This window comes from Cricetulus griseus, chromosome 2 (assembly GCF_003668045.3).
Source record: "Cricetulus griseus strain 17A/GY chromosome 2, alternate assembly CriGri-PICRH-1.0, whole genome shotgun sequence".
NCBI classification, from domain to species: Eukaryota; Metazoa; Chordata; class Mammalia; order Rodentia; family Cricetidae; genus Cricetulus; species Cricetulus griseus.
The window spans coordinates 97,318,298-97,341,262 of record NC_048595.1 but is presented as its reverse complement, the minus strand read 5'-3'; the positions used below and the strand labels follow the sequence as shown (position 1 = coordinate 97,341,262).

Genomic DNA, 22,965 nt, shown 5'->3' with positions numbered 1-22,965 from the left:
AGTTCAAAGTCACCCTTGGCTACAGAATAAGTCCAAGGCCAACCTGGGCAATGTAGTGGGATCCTATCTCAAAATCAAAAGTAAAAAGGGAGCCAGGAATACACCGCAGTGGTAGAGCACTTGTCCAGCATGGCTTCAATTTCCAGAACTGGAAAAAGGCCCACAACTTTTGAATAATTTACCTCAAATATTGAACGGGGCATGTCTATTCTAAGGGATTATCATGGACCCAAAGATCTTTTCTGGTCCAGAACATGGGCTACTCAGGGAGAGGGGGTATCGCCACCCTTGTTGTGCCTACCACTTATCCAACCCAACCTCATTCCTCTTCCCTGTCTCCCCGATCTCCAGCTCCACTGGTCTGCTTCTATACTTTGCCACCTACCATCCCCACCGTCTAGAACATTCTCTCTCCCTTCTTTTGACTTGGCCAACAACTGGTCATCTTTCCCTTCCTAAGTCACTGGTTTATGCTCTTCCAGGCTACACTGAATGATTCTTTGCAACACTTGACACCTCCCGTGCTTAGGGTTTTCACAGTGTAGGGCCCTTGCTCAGCTCTGCTTGCTCCCATTAGGTTGTAAGCTACATGGGTAGAGCCCTTGTCTTTCATGTTCAGTTCCTCCAAGCTGGCACACAATGAAGGCACTCAGTCAATGCCCAAGAAATGAATGGGTGAAAGAATAGGTAAGCACGCAGCAATGAAACTGTTTTGGCATTTCCGGAAAGATCTTTCTAGCTGTTCTATGCTGAATGATGGAAGGTAGAAAGTAGGGAGAAACGAAAGTCGGGCCAGTGATTCCACAGCTCTGTTAAGGCAGATGCTTCTCCACTAACAAAGGGTCAGTGGCTTGATGACCCCACAGAAGTTGAAAATATAAATCAAAATGCATTTAATACCCAGCTGAACACAACAGCACGCCAGGCTGAGGGTGCCGCCATCTTTGTTTTCTCTCCTGGTGATGGTGGATTGACTGAGCCAAGGCTCACTGACCTGGTCTAGAATCTTAAGTACCTTATCAGCTGTCCCAAGCCTAGGAAAGGATCAAAATGTAGATCAAAGTACTGTTTCTATTAAATGTGTATCACTTTGAGTGCCCTCATAAAGTTGAAGAAGTATAATAGGACCATTCTAAGTTGATGGCAGCCAGGAATAATAGATATTTAACCAGAGCAGAGATACTGGCAAGGGAGATGGGACAACCTGAGAGACTGAGGGCTGTCAAAGGGTCTGAGGGACAGGGTAGAAAATGGAAGTGTAGTCCTTGAAAGAGATCCTTCCTGGGAAGACTCATTCTGTTGGATCATGTTGGGTGGGGAGTTCCTGTGTGACCTCAAGGAGATCTGGAAATCTGTGACCAGAACTGAAGAGGGGTCTAGGGAGGGTGGAGATTCTGAGAATCACAGGAATGAAAGCTAGGATGAAAATAACCCATAGTTTTACATTTCTGTCTATGTGCTTCCTACCATTTCCATGAGCAAAGCTCCCAGCATGTGAAAGATGAGTCCCCAGGAGGCATCTCTGTCTGCAACAGCAGAGTCATGGACCTCTCTTTGTCCCCACAGCTATCCTGGGCATGCACACGCTCATGAGCAACCAGCAATACTACCAGGCCTTGGGCAGCAGCTCCATCGTAAACAAGGAGGGACTCAACAGTGAGTACACAGCCTTGCTTGACTGCCATCCCCTTCTCTTGCTGGGCCCTGGGACTGGCTCACAGAGGGCACTTTGAAAGAAAGGTGCTTCCTCCTGCATCTTGGAGCCTGTTCTCCCCCATACTCTGGCTTGTTGCAGATTTTATGCAGGCAAATGTCTTCATCATCTTCTTTGAGTCTGCTGGGATCTTATGTCTCATTTACAAAGTCTTCTTCATCTCAATGTCATGTTTTCTTTTAAAGGTTTTAGAGATTTGCTTCTTATATTCAGTATTTTAATCCTCCCAGAGCAGATTTTTTTCTTGTGCTATGGGATACCATTCCACTTTGTGTGTTGTTCATGTGAATGTATGTGTGTACTTGGGGAAGACAGATGTCAGTGTCTTCCTTAGTTGCTCTCTACCTTATTTCTTGAGACAGTCTCTCAGTGAACCTAGAGCTCACATATTTGGCTAGACTGGCTGGCTACTGAGCTCCTGGGATGCCATGTCTCCACCTCCCCAGTGCTAGAATTAATAGGCACAGGCTGCTGCACCCAGATTTTTTTCTTTTCTAACATGGATTCTGGGAATGGAACTTAGGTTCTCATACTTGTGAGAGGACTTTACTGATCAAGCCCACAACATAAAAATTTTTATAGACCTCTTTTTCATGCAACAACATTCTTTGAAAAATGTGTTCTTTACCACTCTGTAGGGCTATATCTTTCTCTTCAGTTTCCACTATCCTCTTCTGTCCCATGAGACACTTTGGCCTTTTCTGGGCCCATGTCACATTGTCTCAATTATGTAACTGCATTATTCCAAGCTAACATTTTAGGCTCAAAGAGAAAGGAGGGTGCCAAAGAATAAGCATCCTTCCTTTTGGAAAAGAGCTATATTTCTTTTCAGTCCAGCCTCATCTCACCCTCCTGGGAGTCCACTGAGATAACAGCATGGTGGTAACACCAACCCCACTGCAGACAAGGACTTGAGAGAGGGTTTAGGTAACTCACCATATTATAAGAACTCAAAAGCATCATCCAGGGATACCCAAACCTCTTGGCTTCCTCCCTGACTTCTTCCAACATATCCCAGCCCTTGGTACCCGCTGTAATGTGCTGCCTCCCTTTACACCCTGAATTCAGCCAATGCTTCCTCTCAATGAGTCCTTATGTTGGAAGAAAGTGACCCCTATGTTTCCGTAAGCCAGCTCCTTTTTATCCATCACTCTAGGTGTGATTAAACCCACACAGTACAAGCCTGTGCCTGATGAAGAACCAAATTCCACAGATGTGGAGGAAACGCTGGAAAGGATAAAGAACAATGACCCAGAACTTGAAGAGGTTAATCTCAACAATATCCGGGTAATGTCCTGCTATTTCAATTCATGTGTATTGGGGGTAGGAGTTTTCAGTTGTGGGGGGATATTTCTTGACATACAGATAGATGCCAGCAGTTCAGGGTCCTATTTGGACCTGGATTTTTCCTGAATCAGAAACAAAGACAAGTCTTCACATATGGGAACACTTGAGGGGTGGCCAGTGTCAACAAGCAAACCCCACAGTCCTGGTTTCTTTCAGAGGACAATTCCAAGCTCAGAAGTCCAGTCCATAGACCAGTCCAGCTCTGATCTGGACACCTGCCATGTTGCTCAAAAACACAGAGATTCTCTGTGATAAAATTGTGAGTCAAAACTATACTGCAGCATGGGACCTCAAGACTGGCAAAGCCCTGTGCCTACAAGACTCATGGGGTCACAAACTCCAGGCGAGCACTGCTCCTGAGACATCACTATTCCCATGAGCATGTCATGCTCATATCTAATATCATTTTCCAGCCAGGGAAGATGTCAGTACAAGTACCCCAAGAAATACCCAAGCTGTGTGCCATAGTTCTGTGGCCACTTCCCTGTGTGGCCACCAGGGCAGGGGGCAGGAGGAATGTGGAAGCAGACACAGCTGCCTGCCCACCTGCTGTGCCCTGAGGGCCCCAGGATTAGCTGTGAGAGGGTGGGGTAAGACGGGAAGCCAGCCCCTTCCCTCTGCTCTCCTTTCTTCTCGGCTTTCTTTTCAGTGGCTGCCAGTCCCAAGCACAATCAGATTGGAAACCGGTACCCCGGTTTTTTCCTCCACCTGGCTCCTTGTTCTGCTCCCACGGGGGCTTAAGTGACACTTTGAAACGAGAGCTCTGGAAGAGCATAGCCAGCTCTGTCTCAGTGCCTCCATTGTCTGCCATGTGAGAGATGCTAACACAATCCAGAGTTGTATGTCCTGGGCAATGACTACTGCCTCAGACAGGCACAAATGGTGGGATTTCATTGGGAAGTATTCAGCCAAGGGCGTGAATACCTGCAGGTCTGTTTCCCTTCTATACCAGGAGGTGGCTGGACATAGATCAAGTCTTCACCTGAGGAGTTTAAAAGCATACACCAATGCCCAGGCCTCCCTCTGAGGCTGTGTATGTGATGGTCTGGGGCTGGCCTGCACATCAACATGATAAAGTGTCCCCGGGACCCACAGACCTGCACTGAGACCCTTTGAGACAGATATCTCAGAGAACAGTCAGTACATCTCCCCACTGTGCCTTTCAAAACAGACCCAAAGGGGGGAAGAGAGTCCTCCAATGTCACACAGCAAGTCAGACACACTGCCAGTCCCTGGGTGGAAGCCAGCGTCCAACCCTATCCTTCTCAAAGTCCTCAGCCTTTTGTAAATATTCCTCCCGACTTCAGGCATTGAATACTACCCCTTCCCCAGCCTCCCCATGCGTGGGACAGAGTTGTGGGTCCTATCTGAAACTTTCTGGGGTGATTTTATCAGTCCATGTACTGGAGAATCCCTCTGGCACATGACCCATCCAGAGACTTGCTAGGACTCTGCAGGAAGCCAGGCTGCATTTGGGAGAGAGCTACTGTGCCCTCACCCCTGCAACCACCTGGCTTCATGGCCCATGTAGGGCTGCTGTTCACTCTTGTGCCTTTTTCTCTGCAGAATATTCCCATCCCCACCCTCAAAGCGTATGCGGAAGCCCTGAAGGAGAACTCGCATGTGAAGAAGTTCAGCATCGTGGGGACCCGCAGCAATGACCCTGTGGCGTTTGTATGTTCTGACCCCTCCGCTCTGCTGTGTAGTCACCGGGCACTCAGGCCTGGTTCCACTGATGAAGAGTCCTATGGTGGCATGGCCGGGGCCTCAGCGGGGAGCCAGGAAGGGATATAGATGGGACAGCCCTCACACAATGCCCTGTTCTCATCCCAGCTAATCCTTGCAACCACCCTGCTCTCAGAAGGGTGGGTCTCCAGGGAGGACAGGCAACTGGCTTTGTCCAACGTCACACAAAAAGAGAAAAGCAGACCTGGGATCAAACAAAATCACTCTGACGCTCTCAGTTGGTCATTGTCCACTCAGCACTTCACATTCAAAGCTCCTCCCCTTCCTGGGGTTCAGCTTCTCCAGCTGGCACATCACTGTCTTCATCAGTGCATCCCAGTGGCCAGTTTTACTTTTACAGGTGTCTCTGAAAATACTGCCAGTCAGCCAGGTATGGGGATGTGCACACCTGTGAGAGCAGCATTCGGGAGGTGGAGGCAGGAGGATCACAAGTTTGAGACTAGCCTGGATTCCATGAGGTTCTATCTCAAAAAGCAAACAAATGAAAAAACAAACAAACAAAAAAAAACATGTTTACTCAAAGTAAATTGTGCTTACCAAGCAACCGTTAATTTTTTTTTTTAAGTATCCCATACAGATTTCTTGACAGTCTGTACATAATGCTGAATAAGACTCTGGGAATCTGCCTGTAACCAGTCTCATATCCCACATTTGTAGCCATACCCATCTGTTTGGGCTTGAAGGCAGCCAATTGGTACAACACAATGCAGCTGCACTACCACTAGGAGCTGGTGGGAGCTGTAGGAATTAGCTTCCCAAGGATGGTAGGGAGCAGAGTAGTAATTAGTCCTCCTAGTTTAAAATAGGTGACAATGTTTTCTCCAGTACTTTTGAAATAACTGAATGAGCTCACAGTGGGGGGCAGAGGCAGCTCACAGACTGCCAGTGTGGGAACTTCTAGATCAATGACCTCTGTCTGTCCGTAGTGACATAGCTGGCAAACCCCCATGTACTACTTGTTCATGGATCAGAAACCAGGCAAGGGCATGCTGGCACTCAGCTCCATGCCATGGATGGTTTGGGGGCCTGGACTCCATGCCAGGCCAACAGCTGGTGGCAGGCCTTCATACCTGCATACCTATTACCGAGTGCTGAAACGCTTCTTGGCCTGTTGCTAGACCAGGTGCCAGAGCCCTGCAGGGCCCCCCACTGCCTGGCTGGCACTAACTCCTACCCTCTGTTCCTCTATTGTGACCAACACACAGGATCTGACACTCGGGTGTGACAGGGCCTGCCCAGTTAAAAGCATGTGCAACCCATGGCCTGGTGCACCTGTCCACTTGTTGTTAATCTGGGTTGATGGTTAGGTCAGACCAGGCTTTTCCTGGGAGGGGGTGTTGCTGGTGAGGCTCAGGGAAGCCACCCTACACAGATCCAGGGGACAGCCACTGGTCAGAGAGGAGCTGACACATCACCTCTGAGTATGCTAGACTCAGGGAGTCAAAGGAGAGAGGGTTTCAGCACGAAGGCTCCCTGGGAGCTGGGCCTCTGGCAGGGTTCAGCAGGCTGGGGGAGCACAATAGGCACCCATTCCTGGCATCGCTTCTGACTCCCTGGCACACTGATCACAGTGTCCCAGGTCTCTTAGCTGCTGGTATCGTCTTTCCCCATGACACATCATTTCCACCAGCTGCTAATTACCTCATTTCCTTCAGAGGCTCCGATTGTCATCTACACCCCCCGGGCTAGATCCCTCTCAAACGTGCTGAGGGCCAGCTGGGCCGTGCTCTGTAAGCCAGCCCTGTACTCTCTAAGGCTCAGAGAAAGACCACAGTGACATTTCAACAGGGCCATAGAGGAGACAAGCTTGGCATCCACAGGGGAGACGGAGACTCCCTGGGGGTTCTGGTGATCATTGCTTGATGGCCTACTATGTGCTGGGCACTGTGTGGTTCAAAACATATATTAAGTTGTATTTTCAGCCCACAAAGGGTAGGCTGTCTAGTGGTGGAGACACACCAATAAAAAACATGGAGGAGTGTGAGAACACTTGGGAGGTAGCTCAGTCAGTAAAGTGCCTGCCTCACAAGCACAAGGAGCTGGGCATCATGTCAAAAGCTGGGCATGGTGGCTCATTTGTAATCCCAGTGCTAGAGAGGTGGACACAGGACAATCTCTGAGGCTCCCTGACCAACCAATATCGACTAACTGGCAATCTCCAAGCCAACAAGAGAGAAGCTCTCCCAAAGGAAGATGACATTTATGAAGATGACATCTGAGTGGTCTTCTGACCTCCACACGCACACACATATACCCGCACATATGTAGGCACGCACATACATGCGTATGAATGCATACACATGCCTGCACATACATGAACATGCACACACAGACACACATGTGCACAGATACACGCAACAATAGCAAATAGGGATTTGAGGAATGGAGGTTCCATGATGGAGATGTGGATAAGTTCTGTGAGGTTGCAGCCCTGGGTAGCCGGGGATGTTGGCAAAGCTCTTGGAGCAAGAGGTAGGAAGGATGAACAAGACTTAGCCGAGTGAAACAGAAATGAAGCACAGAAAGGCTAAGACACTGAGCATGTGCAGCAAACCCAGAGAGCCAAGGCTGCACAGGGAAGAAGCAGCTCTGCGGTCTGAAGGCTCTGAGCGCCGATGAGCATGCCCCAGGAAGGGCGATTGGAGCCTTGGCAGGCTGCAGGAGAGCAGAAACAGAGTCGTGCTTAGAAAGGTAGCTCTAGAGACCGCCTGGCCTAGGCAGCTTGGTGTTTGTGGATCCGCCCCAGCCTTGTCAGCGGTAACTCCCAGGTCCTGCTCTTCTCCCGAAGGCGCTTGCTGAAATGCTGAAGGTGAACAAGGTGCTGAAGGCACTGAATGTGGAATCCAACTTCATTTCTGGAGCTGGGATCCTGCGCCTGGTGGAGGCTCTCCCACACAACACCTCTCTGGTGGAACTGAAAATCGACAACCAGGTAAGTCAGGCAAGGGGTCTTCTCACGCCCTCCCCCACACATAGCAGTCAGCACCTGTTCGCATGATGGCAGAGCAGAGGACACTGTGAGCCGCCCCCAGGTGTCCCTGCCCAGACCCCACCTTCTTTCCAATATGTGCTCTGACAGCTTCTTCATGTGCCGTGAGTAGCGGGGCGCTCACTCCTCAGCACCAGCCCTGTCCCTTGACTTTGAGAATGTCCTTTCTTACACCCAGAGCAAATGAACTTGCGAGCCCTGCGTGCTGCCTCAGTTGTTCTGTGAGGAACCCGAGACATGGGGCTCTTCACTAGGAACACCCCCATTCCCTCGGTCTCCCCACTTGATGTGGCTTTTGAGTCTCCTCCACGTGGCACCTCCTCTGTCTTTATCCCACAGAGCTCCGGCTTCTCTGGCTTCCATGGTTCTGTCATTTCTTTGGGGGCAACTCGTCTGGTCTTGGTTGTGTAAGAGAAAGCTAATAACTGGAACTGCATGTGGCAATCACTTGGCTGTTAGACAGTTGTGGGTTGCTGTAGAGTGGGAGGCTCAGTACTACTGTGTGCCCATCATCTCTGATATCCATCACTATGCTGTAGGATGTGGGTATGGTCAGTCTCTGACGAAAGAGGCTAAGAAAGGGGTGCTTAGGAGGCAAGATTTGAATCCACAGCCCCCCAACTCCAAAGTCCACTCTCTATCCACTTCTGCACATCGCTTCCTAGAATAATTCACTATCTTCTTTATAGATGGGGAACTCGGGGATTTTTCTCTGCACTAGAACATGTGGCTGAATGGTTTTGTGTGTGTGTGTGTGTGTGTGTAGAGAAGATTGGAGGGGATATTGTAAGATTATTGTGTCCAAGCAAGACCATCAGTAACTTGTTGTAAAATGTGGCAAACAGACAGAAAGTGCTTAGAACACAAATGTGCAGATTAATCACAGCAGGCTTGTTCCCATCAGAACTAAACATCATCAGCCTCCAGAGGCCTGGGTACTCAGGCCGACTCCTGAGTCATGGCTTTTGGAAACTTCCCAGCTTGCTCCCACTCTGGTCCCTATTCCTATGTCATACAGTTCTGGGACATCTTATGCCCAACCTGCCCATTCCCTGCCCAGAAAAACCTCCTCTTGCTTCAGGTGACTTTGTGCCTCACAGAGCATGCTAAAGCATCTTGGGCCAGCGTAAAGGGCAGTGTGCACATCTCTGCCTGGCTGCACCTCAGTGATTGACGAGCAGGAGTGTAGACTGTGGGAACTGCAGGCACCACATACAAGCCCTTCCCTCCTCTTCACCCCTCCATCCCTCCCTCTTTTTTTCTCCCTTTTTGGTTTTTCGAGACAGGGTTTCTCTGTGTAGCTTTGGAGCCTATCCTGGCACTCACTCTGAAGACCAGACTGGCCTCAAACTCACAGAGATCCACCTGTCTCTGCCTCCTGAGTGCTGGGATTAAAGGCATGTACCACCAACGCCCTGCTCTCCCATTTGTTTCTTGAGAACCAGTACACCCCTGCCTTCTCTGCTTAGCTTCCATAATTCCTCCAAGCCTTCCTGCCCAGAGAGTTAGGTGTTCCTCTGTCCTTCGGCATCCCCAAGAGCTTCTCAGAAGATGATGCCGTGTTAAGAGTCTTCTCCTTACCTCAGTACCCAGCCTGGTGCCTGGGCCTCATGGGTACCTAGTAAGTGAACTTGTCTTTGATGGTTATGTACACTGTTTACTGCTCAATGATAGGAGACAGAGAAGAACTCTGCAATCTGTGTACTGTAGCGAGAGTACTTTCTAATTTATAGAAAGAGGCTGCATGAGCCAACAGTCTTCCTGTCATGTAAATGCACTGCTGCATTGGACTGGGCATCTCTCATATGCTGGGAGCCTTGATGCTGCATTGGCCCTGACTGTTTCTGCCTTGTCCCTTGGCCATTGCTGACTCTGATCCCCTGAAGGTGGGAAAGGCAGAGCAGATGGATCTCAACCTGCAGTAGCACCCTCCCTGCCAGCTTGGCTACTCATGTAACTTCTGTCCTGGCCAGGAAGGAGTCAGGGCCTTCACAGCATCATCTGAAACCTGTTTCCCAGGGCAGACCATCAACCAAGTGGTGGCTGATGTCAAGCTGCCCACCTTCCCTGTTCAGCTGTGTTCCACCTGTGCCCCCAGGCACAAGACAGAGCTTGTGCTGATGGTTGCCTTCCCCCTGACCAAACACCCTAGTGTAATAACAGTCACTGCCTCAGCCTCAGTTTCCCTTTTTGTAAGTGAGGATAATTAACAATTGTCCTAAGGGGATTACAGATCTGAAGGCTGACTCCATTGGTAACTTTTAGGATCACTATGCAGGTTGTCTAGGAATCTCACACACTACCCAGAGTGTAGTGTGACAGGAAGCATGCTGGTTGCTTTGTGTCCCTGAACCCATTCTGTGCTCACCCTGTAAGTGACCCTAACTGCTACATGGACTACATAACCTGCCTAAGGTCACACAGTTAGTGACAGGGGAAGATCCTGACTCGGATCTATATGACTTTAAAGCCCCCATGTGACGTCTGTTGTGGTTCTTGAAATGACTGTAGTTTTGTGAGCCTATCTGGGCCTTTCTCTTCTATTCCATCCCCTCGGCCACGTTGGCCACTTTGGAAATGAGGCTCCAATTGAACCTAAAAGGAAGCCACACTGGGTAGGAGGGGAGACAGGTACAGAAATGACCTATCAGGTGCTCTTGGAAGCCTCAGATGGGGGAGGGGGAGGGTGGGGACAGGGTGGGGGTGGGATGGAAGGTCCAGTGAAGGGAGCAGGTCAGGGTGTCATGGAGAAGACAGCATCGAAGTTAACCCAGAGAGTGGAAAGTGTCTCAAAGGGAAAACGGATGTCAGGGCATGCAAAGGAAAAGAAACTAGAGAGAAGGCTGGGGAGAGTTTGGAGCCCATCTAGGCAGGACCTTGAAGAGGCCTGTGGAGATTAAGAGGCAAATGGCCTTGAGGATAAGCCTGTAGGCTCTGCTCTGACAAGATGGCTCCTGGATGGATGGGAAGGATCAGATATGAAGAGAAAGCTAAGGATAGGAGGCCCGCAGAAGTTACAGCCAAGACTTCTGGCCCTGCCTAAGTGGGATCCTCAGGTTGCAGTAGGGCCTGGCAGGGAGGGGCTGAGTGGAGGCTTCAGGTTGGAGGCTTCACTGGCCCACACTCAGAGAAGGGCCACACATGTGTTGCAATGTGTCCCAGGAGGCCTAGACACAGTTGTCTTCTCATGGTGACCTGGGTAAAAGGGAGGGGCCAGGAGGAGGTGACAAGTGTCATTGATTTATTCTTCCTCCTCAGTTCGTCACCGAAGTCCTTGAAGGCCAGAGTGTTTGCCTCAGTCCTTGGAATTGTAACCTGTGTCGAGAGACTCTCCTTCTCTCTCCTTTTACGGCCAAAGAAAGGGACTTGGGGCATTCTACACAGGGTGACATGGATTCTGAGGCAGTTTGTTTACTCAGTGCTTCCCGTTATCTCTAGGCAATGTTCTGCTTCTGCCCAAAGCTGCCCAAAACCCGGCAAGGGTGGAGAGCAGCCTGGGGGGGCCCAGAGCTGGACTGAGTAGCTCCGAGAATATCTCACCAGCTTTCTTTACAGGTGGGGAAGTTGAGGACCTGCGAAGGAATGGGGCTTGCTTTAGTCACAGGCCATTATCCAAGACAGAGCTGGATAATAACACAGATCTTTGCTGTGTGCTGAAGATGAAAAACCCTATCTGGCCCATGAAGTGGGCTCTAACCGAAGGGTGCTTGGAGAACCCCATCCCAAGCCATATCATACCATATCATACCATATCATACCATATCATACATCACCCACAGCACTGCTCTGCTTCTGGATTCTCCTCAGCCTCCCAACGGTGATGTGTCCAGCAGCCCCTCCCCAGTCCCTCAGAATAGATAAGACCTGGAAACACGACCCCTCCAATTGAGGATATGTTCACCATCTGGGCATATTGATTACAGTCCCACTTTCCCCTCCCCTATGTGACAGGGAGTCTGCTTGATATTTTGAACAGAAGCCACAGGAAGCAGATTATTCCAGGTTAATTTGTGTTTGGTTTTTTTTTCTCTAATTTAACGATGTCTGGGAGTATATCTGTTATCTATAGGCATGTAACAAATGACCCCCAAGGCTTAGCCTCAGAGTTCTGGAATAAACCAACACTCAGCAAATTTGCTCAGTTTCCAAGTGATAGGACCACAGGGCAGCTGAGTTGGCTAACTTCCTCCAGAGCATGCAATTCAAGGCAAAGAAGGAAGTCCCAACTGCCTTTGATGACCCAGCCTTGGAATCTGAACAAAGCCTAGTCTGACATTTTCTTTTAGAAGTGAGTTTGGTAGGCACAGCACACACTCAGGAAGGAGGTGGGCAAGGCTCTACCTTTTGAGAGAGTCATACCAAGGATTTTTTAAGACCTAGTTTTACTAATTCTTTGAGAATTCCAGAAAATATATTTTGATCATATTCACACCTAACTCCTCCCAGATCCATTCTCTACCTCCCTACCCACCTTGTTTTTTTGTTTTTTGTTTTTTGTTTTTTTTAAATAAAACATAACCCAGTGGGACCCTGTCTGAAAACAAAACAAAATGAAATGAAATCCCATGGATGACATCATTCAAGAAACCGACTCTCTTCCTTTAGACATCAACTGTCAGTAGTTCCTGAGCTAGGGAAGGGGGCTTGTGCACCATGCTAGAATGCCGCCTGGCTTGGTCTTGTGCGGGTCTTGCGCAGGCAGCCACAGCTGCCATGAGTTCACGGTGCAGTGGTCCTGTCATGTCCAGAAGATGCTGTTTTGCTCCAGTCCTCCCTGACCTCTGGCTCTTAGAATCTCCAGCTCCCTCTTCCATGGGCGATAGGGATGTCCCAGCTGTGGCAGAGCATCCTACGGACACTTATTCCCTGTACTTTGGTTCTAAGTTTCTGCATTAGCCACCATCTATTACACAAAGAAACTTCTCTGCTGAGGTTTGAAGGCTGGGCTAACATACAGGCAGAAAGACACAAGCTTAGAGGACAGTTGATACTATGTCTGTTTAGCAGAATAGTAGTAGTTCACCCCTGGCTTCCGGGTGCTTGTCAACCATGGGTGCTTGTCAACCATGGGTTCTTGGCCAGATTTATAGTATCGGGCATGTTTCTCCTCCTGTGGATTGGCCCTTAAATCCAACCAGAAAGCAGTTGGTTACCCACAACATGTGTGCCTCAGTCATTATTACAGTTCACAGGGTTCACAGTTGGGTAAGGCTGTGGATGACTCTCTCTTCCTCAGCCCCCCCACCCCAAGCAGCCTGCTTAGCACTTTCAGATACTATGAAAGCTAGCCAGTGAGGAAAAATCTCCTGGGTCAGTACCAATTTGATATCTCCACGCCCCGTGACAAAACTGTGTGGTGTCTTAGCAATGTGGCCCTACTGTCAAGTTTGGCAGGCAATGCAGAGCAATAGCAGTAGCCTATGTTGCTTTGGAGGCATCTCTGAGACATCTGTGACCAACAACTCAAAGGGAGGAATTCCACATGTGGCACAGGGCTTTTTATTTGGCAACCTCTGGCTTCTGGAACAAGCGTTTTTACCTGTGAAGAGTAACTCTGACGCTCTCTCCCTCTCTCCCTCTCTCTCTAATCTCTCTCTCTCTCTCTCTCTCTCTCTCACACACACACACACACACACACACACACACACACACACACCTTACAGAATGCTATGTTTCCATATGATTATTTCAAAATATACTTAGTGCCATCCCTCTACTCCTCACTGTCACAAGCATCCTGCATATTATTCTACACCGTAGCACTTTGGGGAGAACAGCCCTTCTAATCAGCAGAGCTACCCAAGGATGCAACAAGTGTCTCAGGTGGTGAGCTTCCTCCCCAGGGGTATGTCAGAAGAGTGGAAGAATTGTCAGTTTGCAAATAAAGGGATATTCATGCCAGTGAGAGAGGTAGCATGATGACTCCGGTGTTGGCCAAGATATTCCCAGGATACCTTCCTGATAATGTATTTTCTTTCTTTTTTAAACTTTTCTTTCTTTCTTTTGTTTTTTGAGACAGGGTCTCACTACATAGCCCCGGCTGTCCTGGAACTCACTCTGTAAACCAATCTGGCCTCCAACTTAGAGATCTACTTGCCTCTCCCTCCTGAGTGCTGGGAGCAAAGGTGTGAACCACCACCTGGCATGATGATGTTTTGCACTTGTCATCTAGGTCACAATAAAGTGGCCTGTCAAATGGGCTAAGTAAATGGCCTAATGTCCAGAGTTTCAGCCACCAATCCCACCACATAGATCCTAACACCTGAGGCATTTGTCCTATTCTCATCAGATGGAAAACCTCAGTTCATAAGCATGTCAGAGTAAACACAAAGAGTTTTCTCACACATTCCAGATTTGGCTGGTGATAGAAGGAGCTAAACACAGGTATCTGCTCCAGGGTCTCTAACTGTAACCCTGGACCCCTGAGGAAGTTCAAAGGCAGACACAGGGCAGTCAAAAAAGTCACAGTGACCAGGATGGCAGAACTGTGGTCCTCCCATTGAGTCTCCATGCAGCAAAGGGACTGTGCAGTGATGGAGGAGACCTCTGTCCCCTGAGGCAAGTAGGTGGAAGGCAGAGGGAAGGCCAGAACTCCATGACCTCTAAAACCTCACAGGGCTGCAGGCTGTCTTGTGATACCCAAAGGCGAGTCTGTTGCGTATGCTTTCTGCAAAACAGCCACAATGCTGATTCAAAGTGTGCCCCTAATGTAAAATAGCCTCTCTTCCCCTGCAAAGTCCACTGCACTGCCATTTGTGGGGTAAGGTGTGGACACAGCCTAGACAGCATCGATACTTCAGCATCTCAAGAGCATCCTAAGAAGCAGTTTAAAAACAAGGCGGTGCTTCTCTTGTACTAGCTTGGGAAGACCTCTACCAAATAGTGAACGGAACAGGAAGTTGCAGAAAATAAATATGATATGAATCTATTTAAGGGAAAAAGCAACAAAACAGCCCAGCCCTGTCTATTTCTGTCCTGTATTGGCCATGGTGGGATGCAGGACATCTGTGGACGGGGGTGGGGGAGGTGATGAGAAGAAGGGATGGTATGAAGGTAGACTGTTCACATCTCTGCATCCAATCATTTGAATGTTAAAAAGGAGATTATATTTATCCACAAGTGATTTATTTAATCCTCCAGTAAATCTGAAAGGAAGCAGAGTATTTCACTGCCCAAACTCTGCCAGCGCAGTCCTGGTAGCCCAGACCTTGGTCTCTCCCTAGGGACTTCTTACTGCCTTTGACCCACTGTCAAGGTCTAAGGTCACTCTCCTGATCTTTTTATGCCATCCAAGCAAGCTATTCATAGGGTCACAGGCTGTGGTCCCTTGAGGTTTTAGAGGCCATGGAGTCCCAGCCTTCCCCACTAATGACGTCAAGGAAGACTCAGAAAGAGGCCACTGCCTTCTACCTACTTGCCTCGGGGGACAGAGGTCTTCTTCATCACTGCTTGGCCTTTTGCTCCATGGAGACTCAATGGGAGGACCACAGTTCTGCCCTCCTGGTCACCTTGGCTTTTCTTCTTCTTCTTCTTCTTCTTCTTCTTCTTCTTCTTCTTCTTCTTCTTCTTCTTCTTCTTCTTGTTCTTGTTCTTCTTGTTCTTCTTGTTCTTCTTGTTCTTCTTCCTTCTCCTCCTCCTTCTGCCTTCTCCTTTCTTCTTCTTTGTTTCTTTTGTTTGTTTTTTGAGACAGGGTTTCTCTGTATTGTTTTGGAGGCTATTCTGGAACTCGCTCTTGTAGACCAGGCTGGCCTCAAACTCACAGAGATCCACCTGCCTCTGCCTCCCGAGTGCTGGGATTAAAGGTGTGCGCCACCAACACCCAGACACCTTGGCTTTTCTATCTGTCCCGTGTCTGCCTTTGAACTTCCTCAGAGGTCTAAGGCTACAGCTAGAGACCCTAGAGCAGATACTTCAGCTCCTTCTGTCACCGGCCAAATCTGGGATTTGTGAGAAAACTCTTCATTTCTGTGCACCCTTGCCTGTGACATGAAAATTCTGTTAAACAGTGTGTGTCCCACAGATTGATGGTGAAGAGACAGTGGGTGTGCCCCTTTTGTGGTGTCCTTGTGATTTTGCTTGGCACACTGTGATGACTCCTAAGTAGTGCTACCGTAAGAATAAGTCAGGCCTGAGAGGTAGTTCTGGCCCCAGTAGCTCTTCTTCCCTCCTCTGTGGAGTGAATCTTTAGTCTCAGAGGCCCTGGAATAGGAGAAGGAAGCAAGCAAGAGGGTCCCTCAACATCTTATTCAAAGATGTGTGTGCTTTTCTTTTTCAGTGCTGGGGATCAAACCCAGGGTCTGTGTGGACTACAGCTTCTCTCCCAGTTCTACCCAGTAATACAATATGCACATTATCTGCCTTAGTTTAGAATGGTTTAAGGCCAGGGCTATGGCTCAGGGGTAGAATGTTCACTTAGCATGTACAAGCCCCGGGCTCGGTCCATGGCACCACAAAAGAATAATGGGAGAGAGGGAAAAAAGGGAAGAAGAAAAAGGAAAGGAAGAAAAAAGAGTCCAAATTCTCACTCTAGGAGGATCAGCCATGATTAGCTGAGAGAATCTTGTGCCCTCTCACACACCCAGACATGTCTGCACATATCCCTGGGAGCCTGGACACCAACTTGAAAATCTGGGACTTCTACAGTCCTTCCAGTCCTAGATGAGGTCAAGGCCATGTCTTGGCTCTGCTGTTAATGAAGTAAAGGTCTGAAGTCTGCCTTCATCTCTACATGCTTGTTTACTCTCAAGGTAGAGAGGCTACTTCCAGCCTACCCTGTCCCCCAAAATGCAGGCCAGGAGAGAGAGAGGGAGAGGGGTAGGGAGGGGAGAGAGACAGAGGAGACAAAGAGATAGAGAGACAGAGAGAAGGGGGGACAGTGTTTTCTGTGGGAATGTATTCACATCACACCTGGACCATTCCCTTATCTCATCAGTGGGTCCTACTCTCTCCACATCCTTGTTGCCACTATCTTTCCCATGATCCACAACCCAGTGTTCACGCAGCATTCTGGTTTGGGTTGCATTTTGGTTAGTCACTGACAAGGGTGAGTGTGTTCTCTATATGCTTGCTGGCTATTCATACATCTTTATTAAAATTTTATTTTTATGGGTTTTTTTGCCTGTACACCAAGTGCATACTGATGCCCATGGAGGCCACAGGGCATTGGATGCCCTAGGAGTGGAGTTCCAGACAGTTATGAGCCACCATATGGATACTGGGAATGGATTGAGCCCAGATCCTCTGGAAGAACAGTCAATGTTCTTAACCACTGAGCCATCTCTCCAGGTCCTTGTACATCTTTAAGGAATTTCCATTCAAATACTTTGCCCACTTCTAACTGATTTATTTATATCTTCTTTATATGTTCTGGATACTAGTCCTTATCAGATATATGATCTACAACTTTTAACATTCCATATTGTCTTCTCCACTCACCCGTGTGTGTGTGTGTGTGTGTGTGTGTGTGTGTGTGTGTGTGTGTGTGAGAGAGAGAGAGAGAGAGAGAGAGAGAGAGAGAGAGAGAGAGAATGTGTGTTGAGTGTGTGTTCTTTAGGATTCTCTAGATACAATATTAATCATCTTAAATAGTCTCACATTTTTTTCTACACTGTCTTGGTCAAGACCCCTAGAACAGTACTGCTAAAAGTGGACATGGTGGCATTTTCCTGATCCTTGGGGAAAGCTTTCAGTCTTTAACCATGCAGGATAATGCCAACCCTCTTTCTCCATCAGCTTCTCTACATGGCTTCGCTCTGAGAGTGCAGGTAACACCTCCACACAACCTAGGGCTTCTGTGGAGAGGTAGTTTTAGGTAAATCTCATGTGTAATTATTGGCCTTTGTTTTTCTCTTTTACAAACCAAAGAGCCAGCCCTTGGGCAACAAAGTGGAAATGGAGATTGTGAACATGTTGGAGAAAAACACAACGCTTCTCAAATTTGGCTACCACTTTACCCAGCAGGGGCCCCGGCTGCGGGCATCCAACGCCATGATGAACAACAATGACCTTGGTGAGTCCACATCTTCATTCTGCTTGCTTATTTGCCCATTCTTCCCCACACTTTGCAGGATATGTCAGGGAAAATCCTCCAGACACCCCTGACTTCAAGGAAGTGGTTCATGGGGTCAAATTCCTGACTTGCAGTAGGATCACATCTTGTTCTGTGTTTATGTAGGTCTCCCCATGTCTGTGAGCTGCCAGCCTTTGGGACCAAGGGCAAATGCCTCTCCTCCCCAGCCCAGCAAGCAGAGGCTGGACCCAGGGCTCACATCAGCATGTTGGCTAGAGGAAATGAAATGTAAGGGTGCACGGGCTCATCCCGGGTCTGCTCCTCTTCTGCAGACTCTTCTCTAGGTCACACTGATTTTGTTCAAATCCCAAAGCTCTCACTACCAAGAGCCACAGCCCAGGAGAGGCCATGTGGCTCCCAAGGCGAAGCTGGAAATGTGCAGTTCATAGAAAAGTAAATGCAGGGCCAGCAAGATGGCTCAGTGAGTAAATGTGCGCAGTGAACAAGCTTTGCTGAACTGAGTTCAGTCCCTAGAACCCATAAAGTTGTCCTCTGACTGCACACACACGCACGCACGCACGCACGCGCACACGCACGCACGCACGCACGCACACACACACACACGCGCACGCGCGCGCGCACGCACGCACACACGCCTAATTAATAAAACACAATGTAAAAGCAAGTTACATTCCCTCAATCCTGCTGAAGTATCTTTGACTGGCTTTTCTAAATAGAAAAAGAAAACATCACAGTCTCTTTTGGTGATGGGCTGCATCAAATACAAGTGCAGCAACAGGATGAAAGGCAGCAGAGTCATCCGCTGGCTTCCGCGTGTTGATTGCTCACGAGTCCTGGGTGTGGTTGCGTGTTACATGTCCCTGATACTAACAAGAACAGGGTATGCTTGTCAGATAGCATGACTGACAAGGCTCCAGGAGAGTGAGAAGGAAAAGCAAGGCATCAGCAGGTCTATATTGTTGCCTTGATTGAGAGTGACATTTACCCAGAATGTCATACAGCCATGACAAACTAAATTACACTTTCTTTTGTGGGAGAGAAGGAAGCGGGATGAGTTAGAAAGGAAGCTGATTTCTGGATCAAATGATGAAGTCAAATGGGGTTTTAAAGTCTGTCTTTGGAGTGGTTTTCATCAAATCCTCACCACCAGGGCTCCCTACAGCTTCCAACCTTCTGCAAAATGAAAAGAGCCTGACCCTGACACAGGGGTGTAGACGATCCAAGGCTGTCAGATCCCCACCCAGAACTCAGACTTACACACTTCCAACTGCAGGAGCCATCTGTCAAAGGGGTCAGGACGCTGGAGGCACAGGCTCTGGCTGTTTGTTTGTTGCTCACTTCACCAGCCACTTTCTCTAGAGCCTTAAGTCTGAAAAATATACTGTCTTGGTTTATCTGAGGTGCCATTATTTGAAACAAAGTAAGATCAAACATAAATAAGATGCAAAATTCTTACCACAGCACAGAAGTGATGGATTAAACCAAATCATAGGATGAGGCCAGCTATCAGAATATTGTAGGGCCAGCTGTGATCTGGGTATTAACTAGCACTTACAAACCCTGAGTGTTGGGGGCTGGAGAGATGGCTCAGAGGTTATGAGTCTTCCAGAGGCCCTGAGTTCATATTCCCAGCAACCATATGTTGGCTCACAACCATCCGTAATGAGATCTGGTGCCTTCTTCTGGTGTTCAGGCAGACATATAGACAGAGCACTGTATACACAATAAAGTAAATCTTAAAAACATAAAATAAAGAAAAAACCCTCAGTGTTATTCTGAAAAGCAATAACCTCACATTTTCCCTAGTTATAGATTTAGCATTTGACAGGATCCTCATGCCCGCCACCTCAGAGCTAGCCTGGCTTGTTGTCCCTGGAACCACAGAGAGAAAGGAAACCACTTTACACAGGAAAAAGTTCAGATGCCCAGAGTCCCAGGTGCAGCAGGGGCATACCAGAGTCTGTCTGGATGAGACAGACAAATTCCGAGACTCAGATTGCAAGCCACAAGCCCTACTCCCATCATGAGGACTTCTGAAGGCCACTGTAGGAGTTTCAATTCTAGAGCTGTCAGGATTACAAGTGCACTTTCTACTTTCCTGCTTGAGACTGAAGCCCAGGATGGTTGGGGACCATGGCTCTGGTCACAGCTATTGTTAGTAACTTTTCTGAGAAACCTTGGTATGACTAGGCTATGCTGGGTGACCTGGGATAACAGAAAGGCTAGTTCTTGGATGTATGAAGCCTTGCCACCTTTTAGGGAAAGACTCAAGACTCAAAGGCATGCTTGAGAACTCAAGAATGTCTGCAAGCTCTGTCCAAATGACACAGGGAAGTGATTTATGAGAGTAGAAGCCAGTTGAGCAAAATGTCCTGGTGAAGAGGGTCTTTGTCCAGCCTTGAAAGGGAGAGAAGGTAAGGGCGTAACCCTGCAAGAGCTCTAGGAAGGACTGAGGTACATGCTTTAATAGGGTACCCGGCCTACAGTATGTTTGTATTCATTGGTTTTAGTGACAACTTGACACAAGATAAAATTGTCTGGCAAGAGGGAATGTCAACCAACAAATTGCCTCCATCAGATTGGCTTCCAGGCAAGCCTGGGGGGCATTTTCTTTATTAATGATTTATGTGAGAGGGCCATCACCTAGCCCACTGCAGGCCATACCACCCCTAGACAGGTGGCCCTGGGTTGTATAGGAAAGGCAGCTAAGCAAGTCAGGGGGAGCAAGCCAGTAAGCAGCATTCCTCTATGATCTCTGCTTTAGTTCCAGCCTACAGGTTCCTGCCTTGGCTTTTCTCAGTGATGGACTGTGATTGGGACTTGGGGCATGAAAGCCAAATAAACTTCAGTGAAGGCAGGTACGGGGTGGGAACCATGGCAGTTTGTTGAGCAGGGATGCCAAGATGAGATGATGAGAGTGCTTCCGGGTACCCTGGGGCCTGTGTGCAGCTGTTATCTTGCTGTTTCTCACCTCAGTGACACAGGCCACATTCACAGCGCTGGTTAGTGATGTATAATTTCCATCATGAAAAGCAAATTGTGTACCCATTTACTAATTTCCATTATGAGAACCACTTGGGATTCTAATCAATACGATTGGCTTCTTCCTGAAAAAGGAAAATGCCTAGCAATCTTCCAGCCTGGTGGCTTCCTCCTGTTGCCATGCTGTGCAAGCAGGCAGTCCCCCATGCTTCCCAGTGGGGTGTTTTATCATGAAAGCCTCCAGCAGACCTCCTTGGTAGTTGTCCGCAATGCTGTGCTAGAGCACACATGAGAGCCTTATGCTCTTCCTGCTTGCATCAAGCCCTGTCAGTGGCCTGGGGCTAGGGCCTCTGCAGTACTTGGGCCTATAGGTGGGCTCCACCTTGGGGGCATTGAGCCACTGCCTGCAGCTGGCCTACCTGGTTACCTGATTGTATCTTTTGGTCTTCCCCACCCTCTCTCAGAGCTCTTAGCAAATCGTTCTGTGGATGCTCACAGACAGACCTGAGATGTCAGCTCCTATCCATGTCTCCCTGCAGCAGTGCCTCAGATGACCCCCGTATCCATGCTATTTATAGCCCAGGCCAAGCTAAGGGTGGCTCTCCAGTCCTCTGAACCTGCCACCAGCATACTCTTTACGAACTCTGAAGCACGGCCTCCAAGTCAGGCAGTGATGGATGAGACTGTGCAGAGAGCAGCACACTCAAAAGCAGAGCATCACTCCTTTACCGTACACGCATCACCTTTCTAACGGCACTGAGCCAGTCCTCAAATCAGCTTTTCATTTGTAACAATAAATTCACAAGTTACAACTGCTTATATTTATAAGGTACAACATAAGGGTTTAATTCAAGATTAAAACCTAGAATAATTATATCAAGTTAGCATTATTGGTCACCTCAATATTTTTCCTGGGGCAAAAACATTTGAAATGTACTTACTTTCTCAGCATTTTGAAATGCACAATACACTGTTAGTGACTGCTTACCAAATCATGTGACGGTCTCAACTTCTGAGGTTTTAGCCTTTGACCACCCTCTCATCGCCCCTCCCTCCCACTATTCTACGGGTTGCTCCTGTTGCTGGATTTCCTCAGATTCCTCTTATGAGGACACGATTTGTTTCTGCACCCGGCTGTCTCACTTAGCATGATATTCCCGAGCTCTGGCAGATGGCAGGGTTTTGGTGTCTTTGAAGTCAGACAGTGCCGTGCATAGATCCCACATTTTCTCTACCGGTTTATCTTTTGATAGACAGTTGGGTTCCTTATCCCATCAACCGTGCGTAGAGCTGCAACACTTCTGTGATGCACTGACCCGGGATCTTTGGGGTAATGACAGTGCCTAACAGTGGACCTGCTGGATCCCATGTCAGTTCCTTTTTATCCTGAAACTATCAAGGCCAAGTGCCATTTTCCCTACAGCCACTCCATGTAGAAATCTAGGCATCTCCTGGATGCTGCCCTGACTCCTGCCAGCCAGTCACCTCCGCAACTCCAGCCTCCAGCCCACCTGGCCTGCCACATTTCCTTGCAGCTGCCTAAACTTCCAGCTCCTGCCACACTTTTCCCAAAACAGGTCACTCCACTCTGCTTCATAGATGCCTTGCCAGGTCCCATTGCTCAGGCTCAGCTCCTCCATGAGGCTCCCACGTCCCTTGACAGAAACATGGCTCACACTGTGATGCACCAGGCTCTGCTCTGAATGCTTCCTATATTACTAACTTAAGTGATCCATTGGCCACCGCCTGCTAGTATTACCCCACCTGTTAGTAAAACTGCAGGTCTGCGGTAGAAGTTACCCACTGGCAGAACTGAGGTTTGAACAGAAGTCTCTTCTCAGAGCCCTGCTTTCTATACTGTCTAGAGAGGGTTCCCCATGACATCCTGACAAGCCATTCTCTTGCTAGGCTAACCATCCATTCCAGACAGTTTAGGAGTGCCCCTGGAAGTGACCCACCAACAAGCTTGTTTAGAGACAAGGCTTTCCTAGTTTACCATTCTCCACACTTTCTTCCTTTACAAACTTAGCTGACCTGCTTCCCAGCCATCCCCAGAAGATCGAGCCACTTCATCCACATGCCTCTCACACCTCAGAGGCCTGCCAAGACACCTGTAACCCTCTGTGAAGGCTACTGTTTATCCATTTTGGCCTCTGA

The 22,965-nt window shown here is 48.5% G+C and overlaps 1 protein-coding gene across 1 annotated transcript in view; it reads left to right on the top strand.

Moving 5' to 3' along the window:
* Tmod1 (tropomodulin 1) overlaps positions 1–22,965 on the top strand; it is a 55,903-nt gene that overhangs the window by 29,417 nt on the left and 3,521 nt on the right. Inside the window, exons 4-8 of the mRNA XM_035439888.1 lie at positions 1,567–1,656; positions 2,871–3,001; positions 4,628–4,735; positions 7,596–7,739; positions 17,661–17,805. Coding sequence (XP_035295779.1) covers positions 1,567–1,656; positions 2,871–3,001; positions 4,628–4,735; positions 7,596–7,739; positions 17,661–17,805 — 618 coding nt within the window. The remainder of the gene's footprint in view (positions 1–1,566; positions 1,657–2,870; positions 3,002–4,627; positions 4,736–7,595; positions 7,740–17,660; positions 17,806–22,965) is intronic.